Source organism: Chrysemys picta, chromosome 20, assembly GCF_011386835.1.
Source record: "Chrysemys picta bellii isolate R12L10 chromosome 20, ASM1138683v2, whole genome shotgun sequence".
Classification (NCBI taxonomy): Eukaryota; Metazoa; Chordata; order Testudines; family Emydidae; genus Chrysemys; species Chrysemys picta.
In genome coordinates this window covers 3,552,537-3,578,551 of record NC_088810.1, presented here as the reverse complement: position 1 = coordinate 3,578,551, position 26,015 = coordinate 3,552,537, and the positions used below count along the sequence as shown (strand labels likewise).

At 50.9% G+C, this 26,015-nt stretch overlaps 3 protein-coding genes across 3 annotated transcripts; all 3 read left to right on the top strand.

Annotated features, from left to right (window-relative positions):
- Window positions 1-43: 43 nt before the first annotated feature.
- On the top strand, window positions 44-3,417 carry LOC101951125 (probable G-protein coupled receptor 33). Its single transcript, XM_005312892.3, has 2 exons — window positions 44-156; window positions 1,260-3,417. The coding sequence occupies exons 1-2, from the start codon at window positions 85-87 to the stop codon at window positions 2,307-2,309; spliced, it is 1,122 nt and encodes a 373-aa protein (XP_005312949.2). The 5' UTR covers window positions 44-84; the 3' UTR covers window positions 2,310-3,417.
- Window positions 3,418-11,551: 8,134 nt separating this feature from the next.
- On the top strand, window positions 11,552-15,680 carry LOC103306985 (probable G-protein coupled receptor 33). The gene is made up of 2 exons (XM_065574478.1): window positions 11,552-11,626; window positions 12,792-15,680. The coding sequence occupies exon 2, from the start codon at window positions 12,798-12,800 to the stop codon at window positions 13,833-13,835; it is 1,038 nt and encodes a 345-aa protein (XP_065430550.1). The 5' UTR covers window positions 11,552-11,626; window positions 12,792-12,797; the 3' UTR covers window positions 13,836-15,680.
- Window positions 15,681-16,454: 774 nt separating this feature from the next.
- Window positions 16,455-25,902, top strand: LOC101951408 (probable G-protein coupled receptor 33). Its single transcript, XM_024113167.2, has 2 exons — window positions 16,455-17,209; window positions 24,530-25,902. The coding sequence occupies exon 2, from the start codon at window positions 24,536-24,538 to the stop codon at window positions 25,583-25,585; it is 1,050 nt and encodes a 349-aa protein (XP_023968935.2). The 5' UTR covers window positions 16,455-17,209; window positions 24,530-24,535; the 3' UTR covers window positions 25,586-25,902.
- The last annotated feature ends 113 nt before the right edge of the window (window positions 25,903-26,015 follow it).

Below are 26,015 nucleotides of genomic sequence, written 5' to 3'. Positions count from 1 at the left end.
GGGGGTGGAGCATGTAGTAGACACAGAGTTAAGAGGAGTGGACTCAACACACAGGGCAGTACTGAGGCGAGGACAGACAAACAGATGCTTTGCTGGGCAAATACACATCATTCGAGTCTCTGGGCTGGGTATGTGTTTTCACCACTTGCTGCCCAGGTGAGTCTGACGTTGTTGGGTTTGAAGGGGAATTTCCCTGCTAAGGCCACCTAGAAACCACAGACATTTGCTATTGCTATTGTAAAGGCAAACCAGTTGGATTCCCTGCCATGGAGTATCAGTGGTGTTAGCCTGTGAAACTCCCGCCACTGGGTATTCGTGGTGTTGGCCTGTGAAACTCCCTGCTACTGGGTATCTGTGGCGTTAGACTGTGAGACTCCCTGCCATCGGGTAGCACTGGGGTTAACATGGGGCACTCAGTAGACAGAGATAGTAGGTGAGATCTGTAATGTGGGTGAATTTTCGCTCTTGTTTCATGGTAATCAGATGAGGTGCTCCCCGTTAGAAGAATCTAAGAAACAGGATCCCACATCCCTCCCAGCGCCCAAGAGTCTAGCCTCCCAGCCCCTCCAGCACTCTCTAATCATTAGGCCTTTCTACAGAGCTAATGAGGCTGTGGATTGAGGTTTCCTGTGTTACAATGAGGGTGAGAAGGACCCTGCAAACTCTCATGAGTCAGGGTGTAGCAGCAGTTCCTGTGGCTGGCAGATAAGCACAAGACATGGGGATGGGGAGGGGGAGGGGTGGAATTTTCCTCCTTGTAGCAGTGAGTTCCACTGGCACCAGCTCCTGCATGCTAGGAGTCAACAGCACCAATTCCCCCGCACCCCCAACTGAGTAGGCCTGATCCCCTGCCCTGGGGCCAGATTGGAGCTGGCCACACTAAAGGGGAAAGGCCCCAGGACCCATTCCCTGTTCCCTTGAGCCAGCCACACATCCAGATCACAGCTATGTGGTATTCTCTGCATAGCTGTATGTTTGATCTACTAGAGTGTCCCCTTCTCCACTCCTCCCACGTCTGCTATCCCCCTTGTCCTCCTCTATTGCTCACAGCTCTATCCTGTAGCAGTGAGTTCCACCAGCTATAGCCCAGTTTCTGAGAACATCGAGCCTGGATATTCTGGAGGACCAAAGGGTGCCTAGTGAGGTCCTCTCCAATGTTACCTTCCTACCCCAATCTGGTACTAATCACTTCTCCTCTTCCACTCTCCCTTTTTGCCTCCACTGTCATCCCTTCCAACCCCTCTTCTGTCTCTTCCCAGGGTACCATGGAACAAAATATCTCGGCACTCCCACCAACCACAGTGGCAAATTCCAGCAAGACCACAGAGATCATGAAGATCTCTCACCTGGCCTCTGCAGTGTTGCTCTTCATCACCTTCCTGGTGGGTGTGGTGGGGAACGGGATGTTCCTGTGGGTGCTGGGGCTGAAGATGAGGAGGACGGTGACCACGCTCTGGTTCCTTCACCTGGTCTCCTGCTACCTTCTCTTCACCCTGCTGATCCCCTTCTTTGCCATCTACGTCCTCCTGGGTTTCCACTGGGTCTTTGGCATGGCCATGTGCAAACTTCTCAATGCCTTCGGTTCCATGGGCATGTTCTCCTCCGTCTTCCTTCTCACACTCATCAGTCTGGACCGCTACACCCTCACTCACCATCCCATTTGGTCGAGGAATCACCGCACCATGCCCCGGGCATGGACGCTGGTCGTGGGTGTGTGGCTGGCCTCCTTCAGTCTCAGTGCTCCCTACTTGGCATTCCGGGAGACCCGCGTGGTGGACAGGAGCAGGATTACCTGCATCAATAATTACAACATCTCCGGGAACTGGAATGGAGCTGAGACGCGGAACCTGGGCAGACAGACCCACCTGGCCATCTTCATGGTCCGGTTCCTGCTGGGATTCCTGCTGCCCTTCTGCACCATCGTGGGATGCTATGTCCGCGTGGGGCTGAAGATGAAGGAGAAGAAACTGACATGGGCAGGGAAGCCCTTCAAAGTCATGATGGCCACGATGGTTTCCTTCTTCCTTGGCTGGCTGCCCTACCACCTCTACCATGGCTTGAAGCTCTATGAGAAGGAGGTGCCAGAGTCAGTGACAGACGCCCTCTTGGTAATTTACACCATAACATCCTGCTTCAATGCCTCCTTCTCCCCCATCCTTTACCTCTTTGTGGGGGAGAAGTTCTGGCAGGTCTTCAGGACGTCTCTTCTCACTCTGGCCAAAGAGGCTTTTGTCGATGATCTCAGTGCCCCTGAGTCTAATGGAAGACAGGGGTCAGAAGTTGAGAAATCAAAAGAAGAGGTGATCTGAAGGTGCCCAGACTTAGGGATAGTTGAAAACTTGGCATCCCCTTTGTTCCTAGATTCCTGCTGGTTCTGAAAGCTGATGGGATCGAGGTATCTCAATGTTTATAAACCCCTCAGTATCCCTGGATTCTAGATTCCCTGCTGTCTCCAGAATCCCATATGTTCTAGGTCCCATACGTTCTAGTGGGGAAGTGACTTGGCCAAGGTCACCCAGCAGGCCAGTGACAGAACTGGAACAAACGCCTGTCTCCTTCATCCCAGATGAGGTTTCTTTCTATTTCATCTTCTTACACATTGAGCTTTCTGGGACTGGTTCTGTCTTTTTGCTCTGTGTTTGTACCGCACCTACCACAGCGGGGTCCTGGGCCAGGATTGGGGCTCCCAGCACTACTGAAATGAAAAAAAATAATACTAATGATTCCCAGGTTTTCCTTGAACTACATAGTTTCTGTAAGGTTTGTGGGGCATCTCTGACATAATTTACAAACACCTTGTGACCAGCTCACTGGGATATTTCATGTGGGGAGGCTCTGGCTTAGTTTAAGAGTGGCCAGTAAGGAAAACAGGATGATAGAATAAAGAGGTGCACCGGAGAATCCACCTGTCCATGAACATTCCAGGGTGGTGAAGAGAGAACCTCCAAGCTAATAAAAGTAACTCTGTATGGAGTATGGGCGATCATTCATAATATTATGGATACAAAATTGTATTGGAACATACCTGATATGCCGTGTAAGCTATCCATGGAAAAGTTATCATTTGATAAATATGATATGCTTGTTTAGGTGTATGCATTCTTTTTGTGTCATAAGTTGTAAATATGTGTGGTATATTGATATCTCAAATCTGTGCTGTGTGTCTGGGTGACATCCCCAGATAGATTACATCAGCACTGTCCAGGTTGTTCGATGGCCCATCAAGAATTGGCTGGCAGTGTTGTATTTTGGGTAAGATCCAAACCAGTATTGATCTGAGAATGTGGCTGGCCCTTTGGGGATTAGAAGAACATTTTGTATAGTGAATAGAATTTTAAGTAACTTCTCACTTTACTGAACCTATTTTCTGACTGGAAACCTAAGATTGGAATGCAATAAAGGGAGCTGTGGGATTTCTTTCTTTTTTCTTGTCTTCTTGATAACCAGTGCGGTGGATCAGGAGCACAGCTTATGACTGGTTGGTGAATCTAACTACAGTGTTAACAACCAGTTTTGGGAGAATCTGCTCTCCTTTTTGCAGCCTGCCCTGAACTTGGCATTTTCAGTGTGGGCTGCCCTGTGCACCTCTGGTCAAAGGTCACAGTAACTGTGAAGATCCCACCTGCCAGCTCCAGCTAAGTTACAAAACCTTGGCCAATCTGGGGCCAAGCAGATCCAAAAGATGATTAAGAGTTAAAAAGATCCTCCTTGGTTGATTCTTCACCACTGGCAATTTTTAAAGCAGGACTGGATGGTATTTCTAATGGATCTGCTCTAGTTCAACAAAGGACTAATTCAGGGACGTTCTCATCAGGTTAGACTAGGGGACCACCATGCTGCTTCTGGCCTTGGAATCTCTGATTCTATCCAGACGTCAGGCAGATGTTGTTGAGGTGCTGTACCAGTTGTCACCTGGACCCACTGGGGTATTTCAGGAAGCCAGGCCTGTGTGGGCCACCACTCCTGGGTGGAGGACTGTGGGAAAGTTAGACATGCACGTAGCCCCTCTGTTTTAAAAATCTTTTCCCATTGCTACTGTTCAGAGGAAACAAGACTGCCAAACATGACAAATACTACCTCTTGCTGATTCATAATTTAATAGGATCTCATGTATTCTAGGAATCCTGGCCAGTTCTTAACCTCTTGCGTCCCAGGTCTGTCAGTGTTTTGAATGCGATCTGATCTGATGTAGGTTAGATTTAGATATCATATTTTCCAAACCACTTTATGTTTCAAAAGCCAATAGGATCCTATGCATTCTAGATATGTGGCTGGTTCCTGAACCTCTTGGGTTCTAGGTCTGCCAAGATTAAAAAACCCAAAGAGATCCTATGTGGTCTAGAGTGTCCTAGTTTCCAATCTCATATATGACATTGTAGACTACATAGGACCAGTGTGAGGTTCAGGAATCACTCAAATGTCTAGAACTCAGGGGATACTATTGTGGTTTTAAATGTGTGTGTTTGTGTGTGTGTATACATATACACATACACATGTAGAGATATAATATACACACACACAGTAGTACCCTCCAAAAATAGAACCATAACAAATAATCACCAATTATTTTGGAATATGAAGCCTGTAAGGCAGTAGGGCATGGAGTGAACAGACCAGATCCTCACCAGTGTAAATCAGTGTAGAGCTATTGACTTCACTTCAGAGTTCTTGGGATCTTCTGCTGCGAGATGAGTGGCATCTAGCAGGTTGGAGGGGGCTAGGAGCCAGGACTCCTGGGTTCAAACCTAGCTTTGTGGGGGAAATGGTGTTTAGCAGTTACAGTAGACTTAATAACACCAATATGTTTAATGAATTAGTGTCCAAATTGTTTCGCTCAACCACCAAAAAGCTGACATTTTCAACATAAAACATTTCAATTTTCTTATTCAAAACAGCTTTTTATTCATTTAAAATGTGTAAAAACCAAGTTCAGAAAAAAAAACATTTTGTTCAGATTAAAACAATCTCCACCCCCCACCCCCACAACTTTTTGCTAGCTAATAATAATAATAATAATTTGAGGCCGTTCGAAATGAGTCATCCCCACACCACCAACTCTGGTGCTCAGAAGAACCAGAGACCAAAATAATTGGTTATTGGAACAGGACTTACATGCCATGTGTGGTCCCAATTCAGCGCCCTAGTGGCAGAAGATACCAGGTTAAAGGTGATAACAGGGACGAGAACTCAAACATCTCCATGCTTCATTCAAAAGAGCAGTGGCTGTGTCTCTAAGCCCCCACGTGTCAGTTCAACGTGGGTGTTACTCACACTCAATTTCCGGTGGAAGCCGTACCCACAGAAGTGTGAACTGCTATTTAGCACTGGTGCAAACAGCTTCAGGAGCGGACTCACTTTTGCAGTACGACTGCACCGGCCCTCGGTCCCGTTGCGTAGCTGAGCTCAGGGCCCGTCCCAAGTTCGGCCTCTTTGCTATTTTCCCTCACTCTGCACCAAGAACATTATAACCATCTGAAAATGTTCAATCAGTGTGTGGGGGGGGAGGGGCCTGTATCGCGGGAACCTCTGGACCAAATGACCCCAAATTTGCATCAGAAACCACACCCCAGCCTCCATTCCTCAGTGCCAGATCTCAAGGCAGTTTCCCCCAGCCCTGTCCCGCTGTGGCATCCCACGTTTGTGCAGAGGGGCAGCAGGAAGCCTATCAGGAACTGCACCATGAACAGGACTGGATGGAGATATGTTCTCCATGCCTGTGTCTCGGTTTCGTCCCCCTCTCCAGAGAAGGTGTAACTATTGGTGCAGGTGAACCTGCCCCCTCCATCTCCAGGAGCTCCCAGAAACTCAGTTAGGGAGAGCTGAGAGTGAAGGAAACGAGCTACATGCTCATGAACAGCTTCCTGACCAGGGCAATGGTGCAGGGATGCCGGGACCTGATGGGGAGGCAGGTGAGGGTGCAGTGGTCCAGGCTGCTGAGGGTGAGGTTGAAGATGGTGGAGAATATGCCCAGGGAGAGGAAAACATTGAGGAGCTCATACATCGCCGTACCAAAGACCCAGCAGAAACCAAGGCTGATGTAGACACGAACAGAGTTATAAAGCAGGAGATGAGGACCAGATGGAAGGACAAGAGGGACGTCATCAACATCCTAATCCTCAACCCAAGAACCGACAGGCAGAGCCCACAGCCAGCCTCACCAGGGTGGTGCCACCTGCAGCTGCCACTTGACTTCCCTTCCCAACTAGCTGGGGGTTGCTCCCATTGGCTGCAGGGCTGGCAGGACAGGCGGAGGAGCTGTGAGTGGCCGTGCTGGCTGGAAAGGCAGAGGGGCAGTCAGGGGTCGGGCCGTTCAGGAAGGCGGAGGGGCTGGGCTGGCCAGGAAGGTGGAGGGGGCATGAGGGGCTGGGAAAGAGGAGGGGCCATGAGGCTTGAAGCCAGTCGGCAAGGTGGAGGTGCGGTGAGAGTCCGGGCTGGTTGGGAATGCAGAGGAGCTGTGAGACCCTAAGGAGGTGTAAGAATAACACAAAGGGGATTGGAGAAGATGAAGAGGTATATGCTAAAGATGATAAAGACTAAAAAAAGACCCACCCTGATGGTTTCTCCACCCACAATTTTTAAAGCAGGACTCGATGGTATTTCTAACACTTCTTGGGCAGTTCTGAGCTCAGCGTCTGCAGCACCTGGTTGCAAGCGGCCACCTGAATCCAGCAGCCCTTTCCTCTCTGCACACTCACGTCCAACCCCGGGGCATCAGCCCGGCCACACTCATGCCAGCCGCCGTGGACGAATCTCTGGGGCACGTGCCTCTTTGAGAGCCCCGTTGAAGCTCTAGTCCCTTTGGACACATGACTCCTTCCAATGGGTGGCAGGTGATGTTGATATTTGCCCAGGGGGTACTGCAGCTCCCAACATTTCTGTGTTTTCCCACTTGGCCGGGCAGTAGTGAATTATCCAGTGGACCAACGGGGCCTGTGCCTAGGGCCTCTGGCCAATTGGGGGACCCAAAAAAATGGACGCCCCCAACAGCGGAAATGCCGAAGCCCTGGAAGAAGCATTGGGTGGGCAAGGAGGTGAAAATCCTTGCACCCCGACACCACTCCCCGGCAGAAGCACCAGGTCAGGTGGGAGATGCCCCAGCACCCAGACCCCTGCTGCATCCCTGGCACTTGCTCCCTGCCGAGGCCTCGGAATAGTGGTTAGAGCAGGGGAGGGGTGACTCAGGACATCTGGGTTCTGGCCCCAGAGCTGGGAGGGGAGTGGTGTATAGTGGGTTAGAGAGGGTGGGGATGTTTCTTAGGTGTTTTTTTTTCTTAGACAGTGTCTGAATGATCATTTCCAAATTTGGTTTGTAGCTTCTCCATCTCACGGAGCAGCTGGAGGCGGAGCACGTAGAAGACACAGAGTTAAGGGGAGAGAGCTCAACACACAGGGCCGCACAGACTCACAGACACTTTGCTGGGAAACACACACCATCCGAGTCTCTCTCTGCGCTGGGTCCTGCACTGCCCAAGTGAGTCGAGACAATGGGCAGCTGCACCTCATTGGGTCTGAAGGGGAATTTCCTTGTTAATCCTACCTAGATGCCACAGACATTTGCTATTACCAAGGCAAACGATGGGACTCCCTTCCACTGGGAATTAATGGGGTTAACATGGAGACTCAATAGACAGAGGTAGTAGGTGGGGTCTGTGACATGGATGATTTTTTTTCTCTTGTTTCAGGTTAATCAGGTGAGGTGTTCCCCATTTACAAAGCTCTAAGACACCAGAACCCCCATCCCTCCCACAGCCCAGGAGTCCTGCCTCCCACTCCTGCAGCTCTAACCCACTAGACCTGACTCACTTCCCAGACGCAGGAATGGAACTCAGGAGTCCTGGCTCCCAGTCTCCCGTGGTCTAAACCTTAGGCCAGTCTGCAGAGCACAGAGGACATCATGCTAACAGGGCCGGGGGCGTGGGGGCGCAGTCGCTGACAGAGCCAATAGCCCAGAGATTCCTGGGCAGAGAAGCAGGTTGGTGTATTGCGGCTTCCTGTGTTACAATGAGGGTGAGAAGGACCCTGCACGCTCTGGAGTCAGGGTGTAGCAGCAGTCCCTGTGTGTGTATAACAGGTGGGGTCAGGGAGAGATGTTTTTTTCCACCATGTAGCAGTGAGTTCCACTGGCCCCAGCTCCTGCATGCTAGAAATCACCACCACCGATCCCTACCTCCCTGAACCAGCTAGTCCCAGGCCCTGAAGCAAGATCAGAGCCAGCGCCTCCTAGTTGTGACAGGTCTCATGTGTTGTGCTAGAGTCTGCTTGGGAAATGGGTGTCCATTTGGTTGCGGAGTTCATGAGATGGAGCCCCCTGAATTTGAGCTGCTGCTAATATCCAAATGCCACTGAGACCCCTGTGTGTAGGGTAACTGCCTTGAAAACTGGTACTCTGCAACGGAGTCTGGGGTGGGGTTAGTGTGGCAAATTTGGGACCATTGGGTCAAGGAGCTCCCGGGATTCAGCCCCTCTCCCCAAAATATGAGCCGATTTCTCATTTTCAGATTGTCAGGGCATTCTTGGTGCAGAGCCAGGGAAAAACCAAAGGCTCGGACCTTCATGAAATGCAGAGCATGGACAGCCCCTGAACTCGGCTATTGAATGAGGGCCGGGACTGGTACAGAAATATTTCAAAAGTTGTTCCACTACTAAAATGTTTGTACTTTGGTTCACATGGTTTACACCTCTGCAGGGTATAGCTTGCACAGGAAATCTGGAGTGCGAAACACAGGCACTGAGCGGTGTGCTGACAGGGGCGGAGGGGCAGGGGCGGACCACAGGCACTGTTCTTAGTCTTTACACCTATAGATGAGGAGTCTGATGTTGTCCTCATCCATCTAAGCTTTCGTGGGCTAAAACCCACTTCGTCAGATGCATGGAGTGAAAAATACAGTAAGCAGTATATATATTACAGCACATGAACAGATGAGAGTTGTCTTACCAAGTGCGGGGGTCAGTGCTAATGAAGCCAATTCAATCAAGTTGGAAGTAGCCTATTCTCAACAGTTGAGAAGAAGGGGTGAATATCAACAGAGGGAAAATTACTTTTTGTAGTGCCATCATGTGCCAGCAATGCCCCTCTGCCATATACGTTGGCCAAACTGGACAATCTCCGACCAAAAGAATAAATAGACACAAATCAGACATCAAGTATTATAACATTCAAAAACCAGTAGGAGCGCACTTCAATCTTCCAGTACACTCAATAACAGACCTAAAAGTGGCCATTCTTCAACAAAAAACCCTTCAAAACCAGACTTCAACGAGAAACTGCAAAACTGGAATTAATTTGCAAACTGGACAACATCAGATTAGGCCTGAATAAAGACTGGGAGTGGATGGTCACTACAAAAAGTAATTTCCCCACTGTTGATACTCACACCTTCTTGTCAACTGTTGTGAATAGGTCATTTCCACCTTGATTGAATGGCTGCAGGTGGTTTCCCTGGAGCCACACTTTGTTCTGCTGGCTTGTTTTCCTTATTGGCTATTCTTAAACTAAGCCAGAACTTGCACACATTAAATATTCCAGTGAGCAGGTCACATGGTTGTTGTAAAGTATTTCAGAGCCGCCCCACAAACCTTGAATCTATGTACAGGTCTGTCTCATCTTACGCTGGGGTTACGTTCCGCAGTCAGCGCCTGAAGCAAAAATCGTGTATAGTCAAAATGACATTGACTGTAATGGCAGGCGGAATCGCCCGCACTACAGAAACAGTATTTAACTTGTTATTTTTCTCTTTTGGTTTTGCCGACCGCGTAAAGCTGAAATCGCGCATGTTAAATGCACCTACGATGCGACAAACCTGTAGTTCAAGTAACACCCAGGATTGATTATTACTTATTATATTTTATTTCCGGTAGTTCTGGGAGCCCAAGACCTGACCCAGGGCCGTGCTGTGCAAGGCGCTGTACAAACACAGAGTTGAAAGTGAGTCCCTGCACAAGAGAGCTCACCTTCTAGGGAGGCAGGGTAGATAGAGACCAAGATTGCCTCTCAGGAGACCTTGGTACTATTCCTGACTCTGCCACTGGCCATCTGGGTGACCTTGGCCAAGTCACTTCCACACTATGTGCCTCAGTTTCCCCATTTGTGATAACCAGGAGACTGCTACTAACCTCTTTGGTAAAATATGTTCAGATCTACTGAGGAAAAGCACTAGAGAAGAGCTGGGGTGAGTTTTTGGGCTGGCTGGAAAGTTGGGGCGGCCATGAGGAGCCGGGCCTGCTGGGAAGGCGCAGTTGCCATTAGGGGCTGGGCTGGCCGGGAAGGTGGAGGGGCCATGAGATGTTAGGTCGGTTGGGAAGCTGGATGGGGCCATGAGGGATCAGGTTGGTCGGGAATCAGAGGTGCTGTGAAGGGCCGGGCTGGCTGGGAAAGCGGCAGGGCTGTGAGGGGCTGGGTGGGGCTAGCTGGGCGGTGAGACCTGAAGGAGGTGTGGGAATAACACAAAGGGGATTGGAGAAGAGGGAGAGAGAGACAGAAGTGTGGAGCTCTAGCATGGACAACCCCTGAATTTCATTCTCCTCCATGCACAAAAAGGCAAGTCCCCCCACCCGTTGCAGGAAGAAGCAGTATTCCTGGCTACCAACACCCATGCCCCCTGATCTATCTCACTGGACCTCATCCCTTCCCGGATCCATGGATAGAACCCCGGAGTCCTGACTCCCACCCCACTCTCCCCGCTCCAACTCACTAGACCCCATTCTCCACACAGAACTTGGGATAGAACCCAGGAGTCCTGGCTTCCAGCCGCGCCTTGACCATGGGAGACCACTCCTCTCCCCGAGGCAGGGACTGAACCCAGGAGTCCTGGCTCCCAGTACCCCGCTCTAACCACTAGATCCCACTCCCCTCCCCTAGCCAGGGATAGTACACAGGAATCCTGGCTCCCAGCCCCTTTCCCACACAGCCCATTCTAACCACTAGACCCCACTCTCCTCAGAATTCAACCTTGGTCTCCTGTATCATACTATTGGGGGATGTTTTCCCAGTAGCGTTGGGTTCCCATTGGGGGTCTCAGGGTCCCAGCTCCGAGAATGGGGCCTATTAACGAACACTCTGGGGAGGGCTGGGTGTGACTGAGATTTTATCTAGAACAGGAAGGGATGTATCCACAACAAGTAGACAACACAGTTGCATCATTTGTGACTCAGCGTTTCTTGTGAGCTAACAGTGCTGGGTTATCTCTGGGTCGTGGTGCAGCCCCTGTCAGGAAAGAACTTGTGCAAAATACGGGCCCTTTCTCTTCATGGGGGCACGGTTCAATAGATGAGCTGCTGGCCAAGCATCTAGTGCATTAGAGCAGGGGAGTGGGGGCTGTGAGGCAGGACTCCTGGGTTCTATGCCAGGCTCTGGGAGGAAGTGGGGGCCAGTTTTAAAGCAATGGTTGTTGCTTAGGTGGTTTCTCTGCTAAGACAGTGTCCGAATGATCATTTCCATTCACGGTTTGCAGCTTGTGGATCTCAGAGAGGAGATGGGGGTGGAGCATGTAGAAGACACAGAGTTAAGGGGAGTGAACTCAACACACAGGGGAGGGCTCAGGGGTGCTTGGGACAGACTCACAGATGCTTTGCTGAGCAAACACACGCCATCCAAGTCTCTCTCAGTGCTGGGTCCTGTGCTGCCCAGGTGAGTCAAGACGATGGGCAGAGGCCCCTCTTTGGGTCTGAAGGGGAATTTCCTTTCTAAGGCTACCTAGAAGCCACAGAATTTTGCCATTGACAAGGCAAAGCAGTTGGACTCCCTGCCACTGGGTATCAGTGCAGTTACCAGTGGAACTCCGTGCCACTGGGTGGCACTGGGGTTAACCTGGAGCATTCAATAGAGAGAAGTAGGAGGTGAGATCTCTGACATGGGTGAATTTTTCTCTTTTTCACATTTAATCAGATGAGGTGTTACCCACTTTCGAAGCTCTAAAACACCGGACCCCACATCTACCCAGGAGTTCTGACCCCCATCCGTGGACATCTCTCCAAGAATTGAGGCTAGAACCCAGGAGTCCTGGATCTCACACCCCTTCTCTCACCATTAGGCCATTCTTTAGAGCAGAGAGAACGCCAATCTAAAAAGACCATGTGGGGTGTAGTCCCAGGCAGCGGCAATAACCCAGAGGTCCCTGGTGCAGGGCTGGCAGCACGGCTGTGGGGCAGAGAAGGAGGTCAGTAGATTGAGGCTTCCTGTGTTACATTGAGGTGAGAAGGACCCTGCCCAATCTCACACATCAGGGTGTAGCAGCAATTCCTAGGACAGGCAGATGAGCACAGAAGACCGATTTGGGGTGGGGTGGCTTTTTCCAGCTTGTAGCAGTGACTTCCACCATCACCAGCTCTTGCATGCTAGGAGTCAACAGCACCAATTCCCATCTCCCTGAGCTAGCCAGTCCCTGCCCTGGAGACAGATTGGAGCTGGCGTCTGCCAGGGGGAAAGGCCCAATGTCCCATTCCCCACCCTTCTGACTCAGTCCATCATCCAGATAGTAGTGATGTGGTATTCCTGGCATAGCTGTGTATGGACCTACCAGACTGTCCCCTTCCCCACTGCTCCCACATCTGCTATCCCTCTTTTCCTCCTCTGCTGCCCATAGTTCTACCTTGTAGCAGTGAGTTCCACCGGCTATAGCCCAGTTGCTGAAACTACCCAGTCTGGATTTTCTGGAAGACAAGAGGGTGCCCACCTAAGTCCTGTCCAATAGTGTGTTCCTAACCCCCTCTGTTATTTCTTGATTCCTCCTCTTCCACTCTCCCCTTTCCCCTCCACTGTCATCCCTTCCAACCCCTCTTCTGTCTCTCCCCAGGGCATCATGGACCAAGGCAACACGACTCTCCCACCAACCACTGGGGTGAATTCCAGCCAAAACCCAGCAGGTTTGAATGCCACTTACCTGGCCTCTGCAGTGTTGCTCTTCCCCACCTTCCTGGTGGGTGTGGTGGGGAATGGGTTGTACCTGTGGGTGCTGGGACTGAAGATGAGGAGGACGGTGACCACTCTCTGGTTCCTGTCCCTGGTCTCCTCTTACCTCCTCCTCACCCTGCTGATCCCCTTCTTCATCATCTCCCTCCTCATGGGTTTACACTGGGTCTTTGGCATGGCCATGTGCAAGATCCTCAACACCTGCATCTCCGTGGGCATGTTCTCCATTGTCTTCCATCTCACCCTCATCAGCCTGGACCGCTACACTCTCACTCACCATCCCATCTGGTCCCGGAATCACCGCACCATGTCCCGGGCTAGGAAGCTGGTTGTGGGCATTTGGCTGGCTTCCTTCGTTCTCAGCACTCCCTACCTGGCTTTCCGGGAGACCCGGGTGGAGGACGGGGACAGGATCACCTGCAAGAATAATTACGCTCTTTCCAGAGACTGGAATGGAGCCAAGATGAAGGACATGGGCAGACGGGTCCACCTGGCCATTTTCACAGTCCGGTTCCTGCTGGGCTTTCTGCTGCCCTTCTGCACCATCACGGGATGTTATATCTGCGTTGTGATGAAGATGAAGGAGAAGAAGCTGGCATGGGCTGGGAAGCCCTTCAAAGTCATTGTGACCACGGTGGTTTCCTTCTTCCTTGGCTGGCTGCCCTACCACCTCTACCATGGCTTGAAGCTCTCCAATAAGGAGGTGCCAGAGTCAGTGATGGGTGCCCTCTTGGTCATTTACACCTTCACATCCTGCTTCAATGCCTGCTTCACCCCCATCCTCTACCTCTTTGTGGGGGAGAAGTTCTGGCAGGTCTTCAGAACATCTCTTCTCACTCTGGTGAAAGCGGCTTTTGTCGACGATCTTGGCAGCAGTGCCTCCGAGTCTAGTGGAAGACATGGGACAGAAGTCGAGAACACAAAATAGTTGATGGCCTGAAGGTGCACAGACTTAGGGAGAGTTGAAATCTTGCCATCCCATTTGTTCTAGATTCCTGATGGTTCTAAATCCAAATGGGTTTCAGGTATCTTACTATTCATAAACCCTGTAGTGTCCCTGGATTGTAGATTCCCTGCTCTCTCTAGAATTCAATGCATTCTAGGTCACTCAATTTTTTCAAACTCAGTGGATCATCAATGGCAGCAGATTAGTAGCAAGCTCCAGAATTTTGTTTGTTTTAGATCTCTCAATGTGTTCTAACCCAATTGACTCTCTTGGATTCTGCGTCACTAGCTGGCTCTGGAATCTCATTTACTGTAAGTCTCTCAATGTGTTCAAACTCAAAGTCTATGGGTTCTAGATTCCCATCTGGATCTAGGACATCACTGGATTCTAGAGTGTTTTCAAACCACATAGAATCCAACAGGTTCCAGATTGTTTGCTGAAAGTTTCATCGTGGTTCTAGATTTCCAAATGGTTTAAAATCCATTAGGCATAGTATATTATAGAAGAGTCTGTGTAGTACAATAGTGATATCTAGCTCTTTTCCAGTATTTGTAATCAGTAGATCTCAAAGAACTTTAGCAAGGAGATCATTAGCAGTCTTTCAGTTTTTAGAAATGGAGAAACTGAGGTACAGATTGGGGAAGTAGCTTGGCCAAGGTCACCCAGTGGAAACTTTGCTAAGTCCAGTGGCAAAACCGGGAACAAACCCATGTCAGCTGTCTCCCAGCCCAGGTCTCTATCCATGAATTTCCTTAGATTGTGAGCTCTCTGGGACAGGGACTGTCTTTTTGCTCTGTGTTTGTACAGAGCCTAGCACAGCGGGATCTTGGGCCAGGATGGGGGTTCCCAGTACTACCGAAATAAAAACTAATAATAAATTCTCATTCCCAGGCATTCCTTGAACTACATAAATTCTGTACATTTTGTGGGACATCTCTGACATAATTTACAAACACTGTGTGATTCGCTCACTAGGATATTTTGTGTGGGGAGTTTCTGGCTTAGTTTAACAGCAGCCGGTAAGGAAAACAAGCCAGCAGAATGAAGAGCAGCTCCAGAGAAACCACCTGCCTATGAAAATTCAGGGTGGTGAAGAGGCAACGTGCGAGCTAGTAACTGTGGCGCTGTATAGAATGTAGGTGACCATTCATAATATTATGGATACCAATATTGCGAAGTTGCATGAATCATACCAGGTATGCCATGTAAGGTATCAGTAGAAAAAGGTATGATTTGCTAAATATGGTAAGCTTGGTTATATGTATGTGTCATGTTTGAATTTGAGTTAGAAAAATGTGTGGTATATTGATATCTCCAATTTGTGCTGTGTATCTGTGTGACACCCCCAGACAGATTGGCATTAGCACTGCCTAGTCTGTTCGATGGCCCATCAAGGGCAATCGGCTGTACAGTAAACCCATTGAGAGAAGCCAGGGGCTATGCCTCTGAGTCAGCAGGACTTATAGGGACATGCCTGGGGACAGGGAACTCCAAGACTTTCTCCATACCCAAATGCTGGGAACTTGTGTTTGGGACAGAGGATATATACAGGATATAAGACGGCAGCTGCATCTTCTCCATTTTGTCTTCAATCCTGTTTTTGACCTCTGGAGAAACTTCTGTACAAACTGCAGCTCCGAACAAAGGTCTGAATGACCCATCCAAGCTTTGGGTGTGTTCCAGAGGGACTTTACAAGCCAGCAAACTCACCAGTGATAAATGGACTTTGAAGTCTCTGTGTGTATCTGATTGCTTCGACCATTTAACAAAACTCTGCTTGTTCTTTTCTTTTTGTTTATAGTAAAAACTTAGATTTTAGATGCTAAAGGATTGGTTGACAGTATGGTATTTTTGGGAAAAATCCAAACCAATATTGATCTGGTAATGAGGCTGGGCGTTTGGGGATCTGAAGAGCATTTTGTATAATGAATAGAGTTTTAAGTAACTTCTCACTTTACTGGACCTATTTGCTGATTGGGAGCCTAGATTGGAATGCAATAAAGGGGGCTGTGTGATTTCTTTCTTTTTTCTTGGCTTCTTGAAAACCAGTGTGGGGGATCAGGAGCACAGCTTCTGACTGGTTGGTGAATCTAACTACTGTATTAACCCCCAGTTTTGGGATAAACTGCTCTCCTTAATGCAGCCTGCCCTGACCTTGGCATTTTCAGTGTGGGCTGCCCTAGGCACCTCTGGTCACACGTCACAGTAACTGTGAAGATCTCACTTGCAAGCTCCAGCCAAGTTACAAAACCTTGGGCAAGGCTGGGGGCCGGCAGATCCAAAAGATGATAAAGACTAAAGAAGACCAAACCAGTTTCTCCATCACCAACAATTTTGAACGCCGGGCTGCATGGTATTTCTAACGGTTCTAGGGCAGTTCTGAGCTCAGGTCTGCAACACCTGGTTGCAAGCACCCCCCTGAATCCAACAGCCCTTTCCTCTTTGCACACTCACATCCAACTCCGGGGCAACAGCCCAGCCACACTCATGCCAGCTGCCATGGACACATCTCTGGGGCATGTGCCTCTTTCAAAGCCCCGTTGAAGCTTTAGTCCCTTTGGACACGCCATCCCTCCAATGCGTGGCAGGTGGAGTTGATATTTTCCGAGGTGGTACTGCTGGACCCCACATTTCTGTGCATCCCTGGCCCTCCACACCTGACCGGTCTCAGGAGCTTGTCTGGGAAATAGTGGATTATCCAATGGACCAATGGGGTCCATGCCTAGGGGCTCTGGCCAACTGGGGGCCCCTGGAGAAATGGATGCCCCATGCCAGCAGAAATCCCAGAGCCCTGGCAGAAGCGCTGGGTTGGCAAGGTAGGGAAAATCCTCGCGTCCTGACACTGCTCCCGACACCACTCCCCGACAGAAGCGCCGGATTGGTTGGGGGAAGCCCCAGCACCCGGGCCCCTGCTGCAGGCCTGGGACTGAAGGACTCTTGCTCCCTGCTGAGGCCTCGGGGTAGTGGTCAGAGCAGGGGTGGGGTGACAGAGGACATCTCAGTTCTCACCCCAGATGCAGGAGGGGAGTGGGGTCTAGTGGGTTAGAGAAAGTGGGGGGCTGGGAACCAGAGCTCCTGAGTTCTATCCCGGGCTCTGGCACGGGAGTGGGAGCTTGTTTTAAAGCAATGGCTGTTTCTTAGGTGGTTTTTTTGCTAAGACAGTGTCTGAATGATCATTTCCATTCATGGTTTGCAGCTCCACCAGCTCAGAGAGCAGGTGGAGGCGGAGCGTGTAGAAGACACAGAGTTAAGGGGAGTGACCTCAACACACAGGACAGTACAGACTCACACACTTTGCTGCTGCGGAAACACACACCATCCGAGTCTCTCTCTGCGCTGGGTCCTGTGCTGCCCAGGTGAGTCGAGACAAAGGGCAGAGGCTCCTCGTTGGGTCTGAAGGGGGATTTCTTTGTTACTCCTACCTAGATGCCACAGACATTTGCTATTATGAAGGCAAACCAGTGGGACTCCCTGGCACTGGGTATTAATGGGGTTAACATGGGGTCTCAATAGACAGAAGTAGTAGGTGGGGTCTGTCACATGGGTGAATTTTCCTCTTTTGTTTCATGTTAATCAGATGAGGTGTTCCCCATTACCAAGCTCTAAGCCACAGGACTCCCCGACCCTCCCACAGCCCAGGAATCCTGCTTCCCAGCCACTGCAGCTATGACCCACTAGACCTGTCTCACCTGCCAGAGCCAGGAATAGATACCAGGAGTCCTCTCTCACAGTCTCCCCTGCCGTAACCATAAGGCCAGCCTGCAGAGCACAGAGGACACCATGTTAACAAGGCCGTGGGGGAGCCAGTCCCAGACAGAGACAATAGCCCAGAGGTCCCTGGTTCAGAGCTGCAGCATGGCTGAGGGGCAGCTTGGTGGATTGAGGCCTTCCTGTGTTACAATGAGGGTGAGAAGGACCCTGCACGCTCTCTCGAGTCAGAGTGTTGCAGCAGTTCCTGTGACAGGCAGATGAGTACAAGAGACAGGGTGGGGGAGGGATGGCTTTTTTTCCCCACCTTGTAGCAGAGAGTTCCACTGGCCCCAGCTCCTGCATGATAGGAGTCAACACCACTGCTCTCCACCTCCCTGAACCAGCTAGTCCCAGGCCCTGAAGCCAGGTCAGAGCCAGAGCCTCCTAGTGGGGAAAGGTCTCATGTGCTGTGCTGGAGTCTGCTGGGGGAAAGGGTGACCGTTTGATTGGGGAGTTCATGAAATGCAGCTCCCGGCATGTGAGCTTCTCATAATATCCAAATTGCACGGACACCCCTGTGTGTAGGGCAACTGCGTTGAAAAACTGCACTCTGCAACGGAGGCTGGGGTGGGGTTTCTGTGGCAAATTTGGGAGCATTGGGTCAAGGAGCTCCCAGCATTCAGCCCTTCTCCCCAAAATATGAGCTTGTTTCTCATTTTCAGATTGTGAGGATGTTCTTGGTGCAGAGCCAGGGCAAAACTGAAGGCTCAGTCCTTCATGAAATGCAGAGCATGGACAGCCCCTGAACTCGGCTATTAAATGAGGGCAGGGACTGGTACAGAAATATTTCAAAAGTTGTTCCACTACTAAAGTGTTTGTACTTTGGCTTACCGGCAGTTCACACCTCTGCAGGCTGTAGCTTGCACAGGAAATCTTCAATGAGAAACACAGGGGCTGCGCTTTGTGCTGACAAGGGTGGGGTGGGGAGACCACAGGCACTGTGCTTAGTCTTTGCACCTATAGATGAGGAGTCTGATGTTGTCTCATCCATCTTAGCACATCCAACCTGCTGTTTGTGAGGTGTCTCAGCAGGGCTGGGCATTACTGGGGGGGGGGTTAGCTAGACCAAGAGGAGGCAGCCTTTCACAGGATTCAGTTCACAATTTGATGCACTGGCAAAACGTAGAGAATGCAGGAATCCTTGTTTTGTTCTCCACCTACCCTAACCACTGGACCCCACTTCCCTGCCAGAGCCAGGGATAGACCCCAGGAGTCCTGATTCCCAGCATCCCCTGTTCTAACCCAGCAGACCTCACTCCCCTGCCCCCCAGAGGCAGTAGAATTACTCAAGAGTTCTGAAATGAAGTCAGACACACATGGATTTACACCAGCTGAGGATCTGGCCTGTTCACTCCATTGCCCTATTGACTTTTAGGCTTAGTTTCCCCAAGAAATTTGGCATTTTTTTGTGCTTCTAGTTTTTGTGATGTTTACCTACTAAGCACCCTTAAAGAGACCTGATTTTCCACAAGGAGGGTGCTCGACAGTTTCTGCACATCAGACCACTCACAGAGACACCCCAAACCTTGAAACTCCAAGCATGACCAGCCATTTTGGCAAACTTAGATCTCCAGCCCTTGGCCCTTTGCGTAAGAGACTTGTGCCATAAATCTCCAAGTAACCCTCCTTCCAGAGCTGGGTCCTTCCCTAGATGCACAGTGTGACTGGCTGCCCCCCTTAGGATGCCACCAGATGTGCTGAGATATCACTGAGCCTGCCTGTTATGCCAACCTGGGCACCCTTTTTATCTGTCTTGCTGAGCCAAACTATTAAGCTTTCTCCAGCACACACAGGCAGGGCCACACCAAACTGCAGAACAAAACAGACACTAAGATCAGTTTGGGGAAGGTTCATCCTAAGGGACTTCCCCAACACTCAGGAGTCCATCTCCCTTGCAGTTCAGACCCAAAGGTATATTATGAAATCTGCCTCCTCCCTCAATGTGGACAAAGGTATGGCAGCCTCTTCCCCCCAACACACATTTCAATTATGAATTGTACACACAGGGTTATATTCTAAACAAGAAATAAGTTTATTAACTACCCAAGGTGAATTTTAAGTGAATATAAGAGATAACAGACAGAACAAAGCAGATTAATGAGCAAATAAAACAAAGTACACAAGCTAAGCTCAATATACTTAAGAAACATGTTACAACATGTAATTTCTTATCCTAAACGTTATTTTAGGCCGGTTGCAAAGTTTCTGTGCTTCAGAATTCCAGTTATATTTCTTTTCAGACTGAACCCCTGTCTCAGTGTGGACTACCCTCCCCATCCCTCGCCTTCCCTTCAGATGGCTTTCACAGTCTTTTTTCTTGAGGAGGCAGGCCGTGGAGAGGAGGAGTCACATTTGTCTTCCTCCCCACCCTTAAGATTTACAGAAGGCAGGAATCCTTTGTTTCCCAAACTTGACCCCCCCTTCCCTTCCAGTGGAAAGTTACAAGAAGTCCCAGGTAATGTTTAGTATCAGGTGACAAGACCACCTGACCTAGTAGTGAGACAGGTTTCACAGTGGTAGCCGTGTTAGTCTGTATTAGGAAAAACAATGAGGAGTCCTTGTGGCACCTCGGAGACTAACAAATTTATGTGAGCAAAAGCCGCTCTTTATTCTGCCAGCTTGTTTTCCTCATAAGCCAAAACCTGCACACACTAAATATCCCAGTGAGTGGGTCACACAGTGGTTGTAAAGTATTTCAGAGCCTCCACACAAACCTTGAATCTATGTAGTTCAAGTAACACCCGGGATAGATTATTGGATTTTATTTCAGGTAGTTCTGGGAGCCCCAGTCGTGGTCCCTGGCCCTGCTGTGCAAGGTGCTGTACAAACACAGAGTAGAAAGAGAGTCCCTGCACAAGAGAGCTCACTGTCTAGGGAGGCAGGGTAGATAGAGACCAGGAACTAGGTCTCAGGAGACCTTGGTACTATTCCTGACTCTGTCACTGGCCATCTGGGTGACCTTGGCCAAGTTACTGCCACACTCTGTGCCTCAGTTTCCCCATGTGTAATAACCAGGACACTGCTACTGACCTCCTTGGTAAAATACATTGAGATCTACTGAGGAAAAGCACTAGAGAAAAGCTAGGGGTGAGGGGCTGGGCTGGCTGGAAAGGCAGAGGTGCCATGAGGGGCCGGGCCAACTCAGAAAGCGGCAGGGCCGTGAGGGGCTACGCCGGCTCAGAAAGCGTCAGGGCCGGGCTGGCTGGAGAGGTGGAGGGGCCAGGCCAGCAGGGAAGGCAAAGGGGCCATGAGGGTTCTGGCCTGTTGGGAATGCGGAGGGGTCATGAGACCCTAAGGAGGTGCGGGAAGAACACAAAGGGGATTGGTGAAGAGGGAGAGAGAGACAGAAGTGTGGAGCTCTAGCACGGACAACCCCTGCATTTCATTCTCCTCCATGCACAACCTGGCAAGTCCCCCAACCCGATACAGGGAAAACCAGGAATCCTGGCTCCCAACACCCATACCCCCCGATCTATCTCACTGGACCCCACTCTCCACACAGAATTCAGGATAGAACCCACGAGTCCTGGCTTGCAGCCCTACCTTGACCATGGGAGCCCACTCTTCTCCCCGAGACAGGGACAGAACCCAGGAGACCTAGTTCTCAGTACCCTGCTCTAACCATTAGACTTACTTCCCTCCCATGGCCAGGGATAGTACCCAGGAATCCTGGCTCACAGCCCCTTCTGCCTCCCAATCTAACCATTAGATCCCATTCTCCTCAGAATTCCATCTTGGTCTCGTGTCTCATGCTGTTGGGGGCTGTTTTCCCAGTAGCATTGGGTTCCTGTCGGGGAGCGCTGAGGATGGGGCCCGTGAAACTGTAACAATGCTGGACTCGCCCCTGCGGCGCCTCCTGCTGGTCATCTCAGGAATTAACTCTCCAGCTGTCAGAGCCCCCTCTGCGGGCCAGTGATCTGTCTTACCGCTGGCCCCATGTCCCTCCCAGGACCCTGGTGCCCCTTTCTCTGGGGTGCTGCCCCTCTGGCAGTAACCCCAATCTCAGGGTCTCCCCTCCCAGGGGAACCCCCACCCCCTATCCCCACCTCACCTCAGTCTTGGCTACTGCCAGTCACCACATAGCCCCCGTTCACTGGGGCAGACTGCAATGTATCTGCCACTCATCACAGGCAAGGGGGCTCTGGACCTGCTGCCTCTGCCTTCCCTATCCATGGACTGCCTCCTGCAACCCAAGTGCCCCGTTGGCCTCACCCTAGGCCTGCAGCCTGGGGCTTTCCTAGGCCGGAGCTCCCCGGATCCCTTGGCCTTTCCCCAGCCCTGCTCCACTCTAGGCACTTGGTTAAGCTCCCTGCAGCCAGGCCCTTCTCTCTCTGAACAGAGAGAGACTCCCTGCGTGAGCTCCTGGCTCAAGCCTTTAAGGGCCAACTAAGCCTACTTCCCACTCAGCCTGTGATGTTCTCCCAGTCCTTCAGCCCTCTCCCAGGGCTGGTTTTAACCCTGTCAGGGCTGGAGCGGGGAGCCACCCCGTTACAGTAATGAACACCCCGGTGGGCCAGCCTATACTCCGTCCTGGTCCCAAGGCCCGCCGGGGATATCAGCTGGTGGCTCCTTCATGGGCCGTGAGCATGGGCACATATTTGGCGCGGTTTACCCCTGTCCCGGACACCTGGCCCTTCTGCGGCATGAGGGAGACTCTGGCACATGTTTACTTGGAGTGCACCAGGTTGCAGCCCCTATTCCGGCTCCTCACGAATATTCTGTTACATTTCTGGCCGCACTTTTCCCCTCACCTCCTTCTCTATGCACTCCCTATCTGTGGCCCCACAAAGTCACGGTACCTCCTGGTCAACCTCCTCCTGGCCCTGGCTAAAACGGCCATCTATAAAAGCAGGGAGAGGAGGTTGGCCGATGGGGTCTCCTGTGACTGTGGGGCCTGTTTCTGATCCTCTATCCATTCGTATCCAGGCAGAGTTCATCTGGGCGGCTTCCGCTGGCTCCCTTGATGCCTTCGAGGAGCAGTGGGCGCTGTCCTGGGTTCTCTGCTTGGTGTCCCCATCAAGCTCCCTTCTTTTGACCCTTTGACCGCACTCCTGTCCCTGTTATTTCATTAGTTGTCCCCCGAAATCATTTGGTTTCCAGTCATGTAGCTCCTCCCCTTAGGCTGGGGGGGGTCCTTCAGAGCCCACTTCCCAGAACCGAATAGATACAGTAACGAACACTCTGGGGAGGGCTGGGTGTGACTGAGATTTTATCTAGAACAGGAAGGGGCAACATTTCACATGAGTTTTCTCACCCAGGGAAGTACCCACAACATGTAGATAACACTGGACCCCTCATTGCTATTGACCTGCTCTAACCCCTAGACCCCACCCCCCTCCCAGAGCTGAGGACAGACCCCAGGAATCCTAGCTCCCAGTGACCCCTTTCCCCAAACTCCAAACCACTAGACCCGCCCCCCACTCCTCAGCTGGGAGTTGCATCATTTCTGACCCAGCATTTGTTGTGAGCTAACAGTGCTGGGTTATCTCTGGGTCGTGGTGCAGCCCCTGTCAGGAAAGAACTTGTGCAAAATACAGGCCCTTCCTCTTCATGGGGGCACGGCTCAATAGATGAGCTGCTGGACAAGCATCTAGTGCGTTAGAGAGGTGGGGGGGAGCTAGGAATCCTGGGTTCTGTGCCAGGCTCTGGGAGGGGAGTGGGGGGCTAGTTTTAAAGAAATGGCTGTTGCGTAGGTGATTTTGCTGCTAAGACAGTGTCCAATGATCATTTCCGTTCATGGTTTGCAGCTTGTGGATCTCAGAGAGCCGGTGGGGGTGCAGCATGTAGAAGACACAGAGTTAAGGAGAGTGAACTCAACACACTGGGAAGGGCTCAGGGGTGCTGGGGACAGACTCACGGGCGCTTTCCTGAGCAAATACGCACCATCCACGTCTCTCTCTGTGCTGGGTCCTGCACTGCCCAGGTTAGTCGAGACGATGGGCAGAGGGATTCTTCTATACTATAGAAGAAAATTACTACTACACCATCCCTGCACCCCATTCCAAGAGCCAAGGATTGAACCCAGGAGTTCTGGCTGCTACCCCCCTTCTGTTAACCATTAGGCCATTCTGCAGAGCAGAACAAATGCTAATCTAACAAGGCCATGGGAGGCGCAGTCCCAGGCAGAGGTAAGAACCCAGAGGTCAAAGACCCAGTTGGGAATCTAGAACTCATAGACTTTGAACACATTGAGAGGATTACAAGAAATGAGATTTCAAATCCAGCTAGTAATGCAGAATCCAAGAGAGTCAATTAGGTTAGAACACATTGTGCAGGGCTGGCAACACGGCTGTGGGGCAGAGAAGTAGGTCAGTGGATAGAGGCTTCCTGTGTTATAATGAGGGTGAGAAGGACCCTGCCCATTCTCACAAGTTAGGGTGTAGCAGCAATTCCTATGACAGGCAGATGAGCTCAGAAGACAGGTTTGGGGTAGGGTGGCTTTTTCCAGTTTGTAGCAGTGACTTCCACCATCACCAACTCCTGCATGATTGGAGTCAACAACACCGATCCCCACCTCCCTGAGCCAGCCAGTCCCTGCCCTGGAGACAGATTAGAGCTGGCATGTGCTAGGGGGAAAGGCCCTGTGCCCCATTCCTCCCCCCCCCCCGAGCCAGCCCAACATCCTGATTACTGCTGTGTATTTGACCTACAAAACTGTTCCCTTCCCCACTCCTCCCACATCTGCTGTCCCTCTTTTCCTCCTCTGCTGCCCATAGTTCTACCTTGTAGAACTAAGTTCCACCAGCTATAGCCCAGTTGCTGAGAATACCCAGCCTGGATATTCTGGAGGACCAGAGGGTGCCCAGCTAGGTTCTCTCCAATAGTGCATTCCTAACCCCCTCTCTTGTTGCTTCATTCCACCTCTTCCATTCTACCCTTTCCCCTCCACTGTTGTCCCTTCTAACCCCTCTTCTGTCTCTCCCCAGGGCACCATGGACCAAGGGAGCACGACTCTCCCACCAACCACTAGGGTGAATTCCAGCCCTACCTCAGCAGCTGTGAGCCCCGCTCACCTGGCCTCTGCAGTGTTGTTCTTTCCCACCTTCCTGGTGGGTGTGCTGGGGAACGGGTTGTACCTGTGGGTGCTGGGACTGAAGATGAGGAAGACGGTGACCACCCTCTGGTTCCTCTCCCTGGTCTTCTGCTACTTCCTCTTCACCCTGATGATCCCCTTCTTCATTGTCTACCTCCTCATGGATTTACACTGGGTCTTCGGCAAATCCATGTGCAAGCTCCTCTACACCTTCATCTCCGTGGGTATGTTCACCTCTGCCTTCCTTATCACCCTCATCAGCCTGGACCGCTACACCCTCACTCACCATCCCATCTGGTCCCGGAATCACCGCACCATGCCCCGGGCTCGGAAGCTGGTTGTGGGTGTGTGGCTGACCTCCTTTGTTCTCAGCACTCCCTACCTGGCTTTCCGGGAGATCCGCGAGATGGACGGGGGCAAGATCATCTGCATCAATAATTACACGCTCTCCAGAGACTGGAATGGAGCCGAGACGGAGGAGCTGAGCAGACGGGTCCACCAGGCTTTCTTCATGGTCGAGTTCCTGCTGGGCTTCCTGCTGCCTTTCTGCACCATCATGGGATGCTATGTCCGCGTTGGGCTGAAGATGAAGGAGAAGAAGCTGGCATGGGCTGGGAAGCCCTTCAAAGTCATGGTGACCGCAGTGGTTTCCTTCTTCCTTGGCTGGCTGCCCTACCACCTCTACTATGGCTTGAAGCTCTACAAAAAGGAGGAGACAGAGTTAGTGACAGGCCCTCTCTTGGTCATTTACACCTTCTCATGCAGCTTCAACACCTGCTTTAGCCCCATCCTCTACCTCTTTATGGGGGAGAAATTCTGGCAGGTCTTCAGGACATCTCTTGTCACTCTGGTCAAAGCGGCTTTTGTTGACGATCTCGGCAGTGGTGTCCCCGAGTCTAGTGGAAGACAAGGGTCAGAAGTCGAGAACACAAAACAGGAGATGACCTGAAGATGGCCAGACTTAGGGAGAGTTGAAAACTTGGCATCCCTTTTGTCCCTAGATTCCTGATGGTTCTCAATCCTAATGGGCTCCAGGTATCTAACTGTTCATAAACCCTGCAATATCCCTGGATTCTAGATTCCCTGCTTTCTCCAGAATTGCATGCATTCTAGGTCACTCCATTTTTTCAAACTCAATGCATCATCAATGGCACCAGATAGTAGCCAGCTACAGAATCTTGTTTGTTTTAGATGTCTCAATGTGTTTGCACCTAATTGACTCTCTTGGATTCTGCATCACTAACTGGCTCTGGAATCTCATTTATTGTAAGCATCTTAATGTGTTCAAAGTGAAAGTCTACGGGTTCTAGATTCCCGACTGGATCTAGGACATCACTGGATTCTAGAGTGTTTTCAAACCACATAGAATCCAACAGGTT

Excerpts from the sequence above, each read along its gene's own strand:
- LOC101951125 (XM_005312892.3), top strand. The coding sequence starts at position 85 with ATGCTTTGCTGGGCAAATACACATCATTCGAGTCTCTGGGCTGGGTAT. Across the intron at positions 157-1,259 it reads TTTCACCACTTGCTGCCCAG|GGTACCATGGAACAAAATAT; the intron begins GTGAGTCTGACG and ends GTCTCTTCCCAG.
- LOC103306985 (XM_065574478.1), top strand. The coding sequence starts at position 12,798 with ATGGACCAAGGCAACACGACTCTCCCACCAACCACTGGGGTGAATTCC.
- LOC101951408 (XM_024113167.2), top strand. The coding sequence starts at position 24,536 with ATGGACCAAGGGAGCACGACTCTCCCACCAACCACTAGGGTGAATTCC.